Below are 10,849 nucleotides of genomic sequence, written 5' to 3' on the forward strand. Positions count from 1 at the left end.
TAGACCCATCCCTCCCTTTTCCCCAAAAAAAATTCCCAGGAAAAAAAAAAAAAAAAAAGCCACATTTAGACCTTCCACTCATGCAAACCGGCAAAGAAAAAAGGTGGGGGCGTGTGGAAGGCAGGGGCCCACGGTGGAGTCCCCTGCTTCTCCCCCCAAAAAACCACCTTTGAGAAGAAAAAAAGTGGAAAAAATAAATGAGAAATCAAGGGACATGGGGAATTATGATGAGGGCAGGGGTGACCCCAGACCCTGCCTCAGGAGAGAGCGGAGGCCTGTGGCCCTGCATCCCTGCAGCGGGTGCTCCTCGAGGGGGCCCTGACTTCTGGAATGTGTGTGGGAGAAGATGGGGGAGGGCAGGTGGCCCCGGTGGGTCTGTGTGTGCATTGGGGGCGGGCGGGGGCAGGGATCCTAAGGAGCAAGGGCTCGGAACCAGGAACCCAGCTCCCCCCCCAGACCCCAGGTTCCTGGCATTCAGGAGCCCAGTTCTGGGGTATGGGGATACATGCAGAGGAGTGTCCCCCCTCCAATAGGCTGGATCCAGTTAGAAAGGAAATAAATAAGAAGGGGTGGGAGGGAGGCCGGGGGAGCCAAGGGCTTGGGCAATTCAGTCCAGACCAAGGGCCCAGGTGATGGAGGCAGGGCGAGTCCAGGCCAAGCCAGGGCAGGAATCAGAGTCTCTCTCGGGCTGGAACCCAGATGTAGGGGCCTGAGAGGTCCTCGATGACACGCTTCACCTTGTGGTAGATCTCCTCAAAGCTGTCACCCTCCACGATGGCTGGGAGTGGGGTGGAGCAGGGAGTAAGGCCAAGGAAGGGCCAGAGGACACCTGGCCAAGGGAGTGGCACCAGCCCAGAGGAAGGGGCACCTCTTTCTAATTCTCCAAGCCATGAGCCATGAGGCTGCACCCGCCCAAAGGGGCACTTTTTTTTTTTTTTTTTGAGACTGAGTTTCATTCTTAGTGCCTAGGCCGGAGTGCAGTGGTGCGATCTCAATTCACTGCAACCTCCGCCTCCCGGTTCAAGCAATTCTCCTGCCTCGGCCTCCTGAGTAGCTCGGATTACAGGTGCCCGAAAACACGCCCTGCTAACTTTTGTATTCTTACTAGAGACAGGGTTTCATCATGTTGGCCAGGCTGGTCTTGAACTCGTGACCTCAGGTGATCCACCTGCCTCGGCCTCCCAAAGTGCTGGGATTATGGGCGTAAGCCCCCATGCCATGCCCACAGGGACACCTCTTTCTAAACCATCCACTGGGAGTGGCGGGAGAGCTCTTTCTAATCCGAGTAAAGGCACCCTACATGCTGGCAACAGCCTTGCTGTGGCCTCACCTGAGAAGCACTCTGTGAACTCCTGCTCCAGTTTGGTGGCTCTGTCGAAGGCTTTGCGGGCTTGCTCCTCTGTGATCCGCTTGTTAATCTCTCTGTGAAGAGGGAGGGAGAGCAGGCCTGAGACTGGGCCCACCTGACCCTGCCTTTTACCTCCTCTATCTAGGAATGTTAAGTTGCAACTAGTATTCTTCTACTTGGAGCATGTAGCAAAAAAAAAAAAAATACAATTCCCAGTATCCTCTGGGGCCACAGATGAGAAACACCCCCCCCCCCCCCACCCACAACCGCCCGAGCCAGGTGTGGCTACTTCAGGGACATTTCCAGCGCTTCATCCTTCCAGCCTTCAGCCCCAGAGACGGGATTCGGACTCCAACTCCCAACAGCCCTGGAGGCCCTGACTCGCCCCAGCTGGTATACCCCAAGGGCTGCTGGAAGATGTAGTCCCCTCTAGCCCAAGGCAGGAGAGGAGGGGAAAGGCCCGATTCCCCGCATCCTCTGGGTTCCAGGTCTCCTGGATTCCAGGTTCTGCTGGGTTTCAGGAATCCCCTTCTGGGGTTGCCAAAACCGCTGTCCAGCGTTCTGAAGGGAGAGTTGACTGCAGAGGCCTTGTGAGGCCCAGGGCCACATGTGTTGGGGGAGCAGAGGGGAGGCCCCCAGGACCATACTCACAGCACATTCTCCAGGGAGCGGGGGCGAATGAAGATGGCGATGGGGTGCAGGTGGGCCGCCTGCAGCCGCCGCACGGCATTGGCCGAGACATCAAGGATGCAGTGCTTCCCCTGGGGGCAGGCAGGGTGGGCGGAGGGGGGCCAGCAAGTGGCGGGAAAGGACAGACAGCGGTGCCGGAGGGACATGGGACAAGGAGAGGTGGGGAATGGGAGGTTGGCCGAAGGGGAGTGACATGGATGTCAAGAAACACGGGGGCAGAGAGTCAGGCAGGAAGAGGGCATGGACAGAGTAAAAGACAGAGAAAGGAAAAGGAAGATGGAGAGCACGGGAGAGGGCAGGGACAGGACAGAATGGAGGAAGGGAGCAGCACCAGGCAGACAGGGACCCAAGAGATGGTGGCAGAGCCAGGGCAGCAGCGAGTGGGGCGGGGTGTGCAAGGCAGAGGTGACACAGGCCGGAAGGAAAGCCAAGAAAAAGGAGAAAGGAAGTAGGATAGAGGGAGGAGGGAGGGGAGGACGGACAGAGGACAGACAGATGGAAGGAACAAGGAGACAGATGGGAGGGAGGGAGGCAGATGGAGAAAGGAACCGTGGAGGGAGGGAGGGCAGGGTGGGGAGCAGTGGGGAAAGGAAAGGAGTTAGCGGAGGAGTGGAAGAGGGGAGCGGGGCCCCAGGAAAGGGTGAGGCAGGGGAGAGGACCAGAGGGGAATCAGGAAAAAGGGAGGGACCCAGTGGGGAAGGCCAAGCCACCGAAGACAAGGCCATGGGAAGAGAGGAGAAATGGGGCAAGGAGGAGGGAGTGGGGAGAGAAAGAGGCCAGATGGTGATGGGAAATTTGGGGTCAGGAAGCAAGGGAGGCGGGAGAGAGAGCAGGGGCAGAGAGCAGGCGGTCAGAGTTGCCCAAGAGGAGAAGGAGGTGGAGGAGCGGAGTCGAGACCCAGCAGGGAAAGAGACAGAGAGAGAGAGAGTTAGAGAGAGCTGGAGGGAGGCAATGGGGTGGGGAGAGGGGAGAAGGAAGAGGACCAGGTGCCCGCCAGGTCCTACCTGCTCTGCCACCTCTCGCACGGACTGAACGCTGGTCCCATAGAGGTGGCTGTTGTACTGGCCGGCCTCAATGAACTTGTGCGCCTGAATGTCCTTCTCCATTTTCTCCCGGGACGACACAAAGTGGTAATCCCGGCCATCTATCTCATACTCCCGCTTGGGTCGTGTCGTATCTGCCAGGAAGTCACCCCACCCCCCAAAGATCTAACCACCATCCCTCTAGCTGAAATCCTGCCTCCTTCAATCAAACCCCACAGTGCCCAGCGGGTCCTTTGGTGAAAGGGAGCTTCCAGGGAGACCAAGACTGCAGAGGGCCGGAACCGCTTCCCCTAGCACCCTCCAGGGCCTCCAAGTTTCTGGCCTGGGCATGGGTACTGTGAAATGAGAGGGTGGCTGAGAAGCACCCATTCTTGCAGAAACCCTGTATCTCCCTACACACCAATCCCCCAAAGGCTCTACCTATGGCCCCAGGGATGGGCCTCCTCCGTCCCATCCCCACCTCCACCTTCTCCTCCATCCAAGGCCCCAGCACTCACGGGGAACACAGGATCCAAACTTGTCGGGGAACTCGGAGAGAAGATCATCGTTGGCGCGGTCCTTGGTGGGCCCAAGGATGATGATGGGGCGAGCATAGTGCACTGCGGAGAGAGCCTGGCTTAGGCCGAGTACAGGGTTGGGGGAGCAGCAGGCGCTGGGGCCAAGGCAGGGGCCAGGGCTCACCTTCCATCTGCGTCACTGTCTCGTAGCTCAGAACCGAGTCTTCTCGACCTGGTGGGAGGTGGGGCATCTGCAAGGGGCTCTGAAACAGGGGACCTGGAGCCCTGTCTCCCCCTTGAGGATATCAAAAGCAGCTCAGTGCTTCTCTCACCCACATCTTCCCAAACTGACCCTACCTACCCTGTGATCCAGAGCTGGAGCCCCAGTCCTAGGAAGAAAAAGCAGGCCACGGGGTTAGTTACAAGCTCAGCTCCATGAGCCCTCACGCTTCCACCCAGGCTCACACCCTCCTCCACCTACCTTGGCCTTTAACCTTGACCACTCTCGTCGCTCAACCCTGTGGGATACATGGAGAGATAGGCGGGTGAGGGAATGCCCAGTGAGGAACCCTGCTGCCCCCACGCTCCAGGCCAGCTGACAACCCCTTCTCCTGCAGCCCTGGGCACTGTACTCCTCAGTGAGGAGTGGTCCTTCTCAAAGGCTCATGGGAGCCAGGGTCCCCAGGACGGCCCAACAGACAAACCGCTAGGAGTTCAGGGGGCAAACCCATCCCCTGTTGGCTGCCCACCCTGGGGGACCTTGGCAACTTCAGTGCCTGTGGCAAGAAGGCTACAGAGCCCAGAAGCCTCACCGCCGTTTGCTGGGGATGAACCCAATGTCGTCGGTCTCACTGTCAGAGTGGACCCGCCGTGCCTGCCACCACTCCTCATCACTAGCATCGATGACATGCAGCACGTCCCCAAAGCGGAAGCTCAGGGCCTGGCTCAGGAAGCCGCAGTCCTTGGTCTTGTCGTAATCAAACAGGGCCCTGGAGGGCAAGTGGCTATTGGTCAGAGCCCAGCTGAAGACTCCAAGAAGGATGCCCCAGTCACCCTTCGGTGACAGAGGTCTGCAGACGGCCCTCCCATGAGTGCAGTGGATGCCGAGGAACCCAAAACTGTGTGGGGACCAAACGCTGACTATAACTCATAATCACCACAACTGTTAGCCACAACATTCAGTCCACACTGAGTCCAGTTTCCAGAGGGAGGGCTCGAACTCAACCCTCTCAAGAAAGCAGCTTGCAGTACACATGCACGTCATAAAGTCACAGGGGTACAGCCAGGCGTGGTGGCTCACGCCTGTAATCCCAGCACTTTGGGAGGCCAAGGCGGATGGATCACGAGGTCAGGAGATTGAGACCATCCTGGCTAACATGGTAAAACCCCGTCTCTACTAAAAAAAATACACACACAAAAAAAAATTAGCCAGGTGTGGTGGCGGGCACCTGTAGTCCCAGCTACTCGGGAGGCTGAGGCAGGAGAATGGCGTGATCCCGGGAGGCGGAGTGTGCAGTGAGCGGAGAGCACGCCACTGCACTCCAGTCTGGGTGACAGAGCAAGACTCGCATCTCAAAAAAAGTCACGGGGTAACCTTCAATCTGCCCAAATTCATAAGAAAAAGAAAGGTCCCGTGTTTCCAACTAATGATTACCCTTACCAGTATCAAATCTCTATCAGTAAGTCACAACCCCTGAGGTCAGAAACAGAGAAGGAACGAAGACGCAGAGGAAAGCAATGGGCCTGGAGAGGAGGGAGGAGACCCCGGGCCCCCTGGGAGTGTGACAACCACATGATGCTCCCCCTGGGAGCCACCACACAACCCCTGTGGTCACTGGGAGTCAGAACAACATTGGGGACCAACTGGCCCCAAGCAGGGAGGAAGAGCAGAGCAAGGGCTCAGGCGGGAGCCAGCGTCTGGGTGGCCGGTGATGCCACTCAGCAAGAGGGAAACTGCTGGCACAGCAGGACGGAACACAGTTCCACAGCAGGATGCTGAGCTCAGCGTGGGACATGTTGAGTGTGGGATGCCTGTGGGACATCCCAGTGGAGATGGCCAGAAAGCAGATGGCCAAAAGTGCAGGTCTTGACCTCCAGAAAGAGGTCAGCCAGGGCCAACAGCTCCGAGAGACATCTGCAGAGCGGAGTGGCAGACGAGGCCATGCAAGCCACAGGGCCAGACAGGGAGAGAAGTGGGGGGTGACCTGCGGGGGCGGGAGAGAGATGTGCTTTGGCAGAAACCTAAGCCACAAAAAGAGTCAATGGAGACGAGCCCTAAGAGGGGAGCAAAATGCCACTGGACAGATGAGGGCAGGAACCACAGAGCTGCAGCCCACCTCTCTGGGACTGCCCACAATACCGCTGGAGAGACGGGGGCAGGCACCACAGAGCTGCAGCCCACTTCTCCAGAACTGCCCACAGGGACGTGAAGGCTGGGGCAACACTCCAAATACCCTAGAGGACCATGCTCCACCAAGCATTAACCTTTGAGATCCCAAACTGTGCGGTGGCCTGGGAGTCCCAAGGAAGTGCTGGGATGACCAGGGGCTAGAAGACAATTGGAATACTTGGGGTAGAGGCTATTTTCCCATCGACAGGGAGTATTTCAAACGTTAACTTGTGCAGCGAAGCCCATGAACCCTCGCTGCGCCTCAGGCCTGGGGTGGGGAGTCAGAGCAGGCAGGGTAGAGAGGAGGAGCGGCTGAGGCCCGGGCCAGGCATAGAGTGCCCAGGAACGCAGAGGGGCTGAGGAGCCCAGCCCAGGGAGCCTCTGACCTGATGTAGAAACCCCTTTTGGGGTTGCTCCGCAGGGAGGCAGTCCCTGAGCCCAGGCTGCTGTTCATGAGCTGTTCCCGGAGGTCGTGGATCTTGGCCTCGAATCGGCTGTACTCTGAGGAAGGACAGGGAGGTTCCTGAGCTCTGTCCCCATCCTACTGCCACTCGTCCTCCCCTACTGAAGCCATCAGCTGAGGAGGCAGAGTTCTAAGGGCCATTTTAGCTCACAAGACAAGAACTTCTGGCCTGGTACCTTCTGGTTTATACTGAGCGATGATCGTAACTGTCTGACCCGCATTCTTCAGGGCAATGGCAGCTTGCTCGTGGCTGGCATTTCGGAGGTCAACACCGTTGACCTAGAAAGAGGAGGACAGGCTGTGTCACCAGAGACAGAAGGCAGCACTTCTGGGTCCAGGTGGAGCAGGGAGTGGTCCCGCAAGAGGACTCGGCTGCAGCCCACCCAGGCCCCTCCCCAAGAGCTCTGCGCTCTGCCCTGAGGGGAGGGGGTGGTGCAGGTAGGGGCAGGCCTTCCCTCACCGACAGGATCTGGTCCCCCTTCCGCAGCTCCCCACTGAGGTCTGCAGGGCCCCCGGCCAGGATAAAGGAGATGAAGATGCCTTCACCGTCCTCGCCACCCACGATGTTGAAGCCCAGGCCCGTGGAGCCCCGGTGGATCACAATTCGCCTCGGTTCTCGGGGAATGTCTTCCTCCCCGAGCAGGTCCTTGGCCACTGGGGAGTAGCGCCGAGGGGAAGTGGGGGTCATGGCTGTGGGGTAATCGGTGCCCAGGTAGCTGCTGTGACTGATCTCGTTGTCCAGGTGCTGAGAATAAGCTGAGGAAGACACAGGGCAGAGATGAAAGTGCCTGGAGGGAAAGAGCACCCACCACCCAACCTTCTCCCCAGGTGCCAGGAGAGCCAAAGTCAGGTGGAAGGGAAGTTATTCTCTCAGAGACGCCGAGGTGGGGTGGTAAGGGGATATCAGATCACAGTGACGTCAGGGGTCAGGAATTTAGAGGTGACATTACAGGCTGGTTGTCCTAGAGGATAAAGAATTTAAACATCACATGTCCTCAGTATGCCAGGGATGGGGAAGTCAAAGGGAACATTAATATTATGCTTTGGGAGTTTTCTTTTGGTTCCTGTGTCACTCAAATCTCTTAATCCATAAAATTCTTCTCCCTCTTTTTCCCCACCAACTCTCTGCCATCCATTTGTTTAAAAAAACTAGGTCATTTCTCTAAAAGAATTTCCCACATTCTATGAGGGAAATTCTTTTTTTTTTTTTGAGAAGGAGTCTCAGGCTGGAGTGCAGTGCCATGATCACGGCTCACAGAAGCCTCTGCCTCCTGGGTTCGAACAATTCTCGTGTCTCAGCCTCTCGAGTAGCTGGGATTACAGGCATGCGCCACCACGCCCAGCTAATTTTTGCATTTTTAGTAGAGATAGTGTTTCACCATGTTGGCCAGGTTGGTCTCGAACTTCTGACCTCCAATGATCCACCCGCCTATGCCTCCCAAAGTGCTAGGATTACAGGTGTGAGCCACCTTGACCAGCCTATGAGGGAAATTCTTTTTTTTTTTTGAGGCGGAGTCTTGCTCTGTCGCCCAGGCTGGAGTGCAGTGGCGTGATCTCGGCTCACTGCATGCTCCGCCTCCTGGGTTCATGCCATTCTCCTGCCTCAGCCTCCCGAGTAGCTGGGACTGCAGGCACCCGCCACCACGCCCGGCTAATTTTTTTGTGTTTTTAGTAGAGACGGGGTTTCACCGTGTTAGCCAGGATGGTCTTGATCTCCTGACCTCGTGATCCACCCGCCTATAATCCCAAAATGCTGGGATTATAGGCGTGAGCCACCGCGCCCGGCCCTATGAGGGAAATTCTAACAGGGAAATTACTGCTTACCCTCCTGTGGTTTGTTTAGCCTATGCCTCTGCCCCTGTATCTCCTGTAAACTGGCAGTTCATCCTGGAGGCTTGATCAGTTTCAAGTTCAATTCAGAGGTTTTTTTTTTTAGTAAGTCCTATATACTTCATAGGTAGCGCTATGTTCTTCCTATGGCATCACCACAGGATACAATGTCTGGTTGTCTTTCTGTCAGGTAAGATTAATGGTAGGTTCAGGTTCGTCAGCCCTGTCCATCCATTATATGGCGCCCCATCAGCCTTTCAGGTGAGTTTTAGCCACATTGACAATCACCACCTGGTTCTGATATGTATCAGGGACTGCAAAATGGTGATATTCTACTTCTTTCTTTCTTTGGAGTGGGGAGCATTTATTAGTGGGAATTCTTCTTTAAAAAAGAAAAATCTTAGCCAGGCACAATGGTTCACGCCTGTAATCCCAGCACTGTGGAGGCCAAGGCAGGCAGATTACTTGAGGTTAGGAGTAACCTGGCTAACATGGTGAAATCCCGTCTCTACCAAAAATACAAAAATTGGCTGGGCATGGTGGCTCATGTCTATAATCCCAGGTACTCAGGAGGCCAAGGCAGGAGAATTGCTTGAACTCAGGAGGCGGAGGTTGCAATGAGCCAAGATTGTGCCACTGCACTCCAGCCTGAGTGACAGAACGAGACTCTCTCTCTCAAAAAAAAAAAAAAAAAAAAAAACCCTCCAGCTTGGATAACATGGTGAAAGCCTATCTCTACAAAAGACAAAAGTTAAATGTTACCTGAACATGATAGCACTCTCCTGTAATCCCAGCTACTCGGGAGGCTGAGGTGGGAGGATCACTTGAGCCCAGGAGGCGGAAGTTGCAGTGAGTCAAGATCATACCACTGCACTCCAGCCTGCTGGGTGACAAAGCAAGACCTGCCTCCAACAACAACAAAAAAAAACCAGCCCTGTGTCAACCTATTGGTTACTCTCTGAGGTAGTCTGCACACTAAAGGGAGGATAAATGCATGCCTCTCTCTGCATGCCTCTCTCCCTTTATTCACCAATTTCAGAATGAATGAGATTGCCTAGCATCCTCCAAAAAAAATTTTTTTTTTTTTTTGGGGGGGGACGCAGTTTCACTCCTATTGCCCAGGCTGGAGCACAGTGGTGCAATCTCGGCTCACTGCAACCTCTGCCTCCCAGGTTCAAGCAATTCTTCTGCCTCAACCTCCCGAGCAGCTGGGATTATAGGCGCCCGCCACCACGCCCGGCTAATTTTTTGTGTTTTTAGCAGAGACGGGGTTTTGCCACGTTGGGCGGGCTGGTCTCGAACTCCTGACCTCAGGTGATCCGCCCGCCTCGACTTCCCAAAGTGTTGAGATTACAGGCGTGAGCTACCACGCCTGGCCAAAATATTTTTAAGTATTATTATTACCTTAAAGATTTTAATATATTTAATGAGTTCTCACTGGCCAGTAGAAGCCTCTTCAATTTGGCTCCTGTGTCTTTGCTGAGAACCTATTAGTCTTGGATACCTTCCTTGCTCTCTAGTATGAAAGAAGTTAGAAGCTCATCTTATACATTTATTGCCAAAGATTTTAAATTGACCCTTCTTCTGACGATCCCAGGTTCCTTTCGGTAGGTTATGGTATTTAGGAACAGTACCATGTGATTTTAATGTGGTTTTACAGTATTATTTCATATTTTGTAGGGGCTGCCACACCTCATTATTCTTTTCCAAAATGTCTTAGCTTTTCCCCACACAAGTTTTCCAGTCGAATTTTAGTATCAACCTTTCCCAGCAGGGAAACAACATTAAAATTCTGATTAGGATTGAATGGAATGTAGAGATTAATTTGGAGCCAGTTGAGATCTTTAGCATATTAAGTTTTTCCATCCGGAAACACAGTGTGACTCTTCACCCCTTCCAATCTTGTTTTGTCTTCAGTAAAGTCTTGTCATTTTCTTCATACAAATCTTATATTTCTTGTCAAGTTTCTATTTCTAATAATTTTATAGAATTTTTTTCTATGGCAAAAGGGGTCTTTTTATTCACTACATCTTCTTTTTGCTGGGAAGTTACTAATTCCTGTTATTTATCTTACAAATAGCCACATTCCTTTTTTTTTTTTTTTTTTTTGAGACAGAGTTTTGCTCTTGTTGCCTAGGCTGGAGTGCAATGGCATGATCTCAGCTCACCGCAACCTCCGCCTCCCAGGTTCAAGCAATTCTCCTGCCTCAGCCTCCTGAGTAGCTGGGATTACAGGCGTGCGTCACCATGCCTGGCTAATTTTGTATTTTTAGTAGAGACAGGGCTTCTCCATGTTGGTCAGGCTGGTCTTGAACTCCCAACCTCAGGCGATCCACCCATCTTGGCCTCCCAAAGTGCTGGGATTACAGTCGTGAGCCACCGCGCCCGGCCTGTTTTGTTGTTGTTTTTTTTTTTTTTTGAGAAGGAGTCTCACTCTGTTGCCCAGGCTAGAGTGCAGTGGTGCCATCTCAGCTCACAGCAACTTCCACCTCCTGGGTTCAAGCAATTCTCTGCCTCAGTCTCCCGAGTAGCTGGGATTACAGGCATGCGCACCACACCCAGCAAATTTTTGGTTTTTTTTTTTNTNNT

General features: G+C 54.2%; 1 protein-coding gene across 7 annotated transcripts in view; it reads right to left on the reverse strand.

Annotated features, from left to right (window-relative positions):
• Nucleotides 1-525: 525 nt before the first annotated feature.
• The window catches only part of DLG4 (discs large MAGUK scaffold protein 4), a 28,585-nt gene continuing 18,261 nt past the window's right edge, over nt 526-10,849 (reverse strand). For 6 of the 7 annotated variants that reach the window (XM_017850403.1, XM_017850397.1, XM_017850400.1 and 3 more), the window contains 12 exons: nt 6,891-7,186; nt 6,607-6,709; nt 6,354-6,468; nt 4,391-4,567; nt 4,060-4,096; nt 3,940-3,967; nt 3,763-3,810; nt 3,579-3,680; nt 3,043-3,215; nt 2,000-2,109; nt 1,331-1,422; nt 526-778 (listed from right to left, as the gene is read on the reverse strand). In XM_017850403.1, the coding sequence (XP_017705892.1) occupies nt 672-778; nt 1,331-1,422; nt 2,000-2,109; nt 3,043-3,215; nt 3,579-3,680; nt 3,763-3,810; nt 3,940-3,967; nt 4,060-4,096; nt 4,391-4,567; nt 6,354-6,468; nt 6,607-6,709; nt 6,891-7,186 (1,388 nt within the window). In that variant the 3' untranslated portion in view covers nt 526-671. The remainder of the gene's footprint in view (nt 779-1,330; nt 1,423-1,999; nt 2,110-3,042; nt 3,216-3,578; nt 3,681-3,762; nt 3,811-3,939; nt 3,968-4,059; nt 4,097-4,390; nt 4,568-6,353; nt 6,469-6,606; nt 6,710-6,890; nt 7,187-10,849) is intronic. The other variant, XR_001881185.1, reaches the window with a different exon arrangement.

Source organism: Rhinopithecus bieti, unplaced genomic scaffold, assembly GCF_001698545.2.
Source record: "Rhinopithecus bieti isolate Rb0 unplaced genomic scaffold, ASM169854v2 scaffold_32008, whole genome shotgun sequence".
Lineage (NCBI taxonomy): Eukaryota > Metazoa > Chordata > Mammalia > Primates > Cercopithecidae > Rhinopithecus > Rhinopithecus bieti.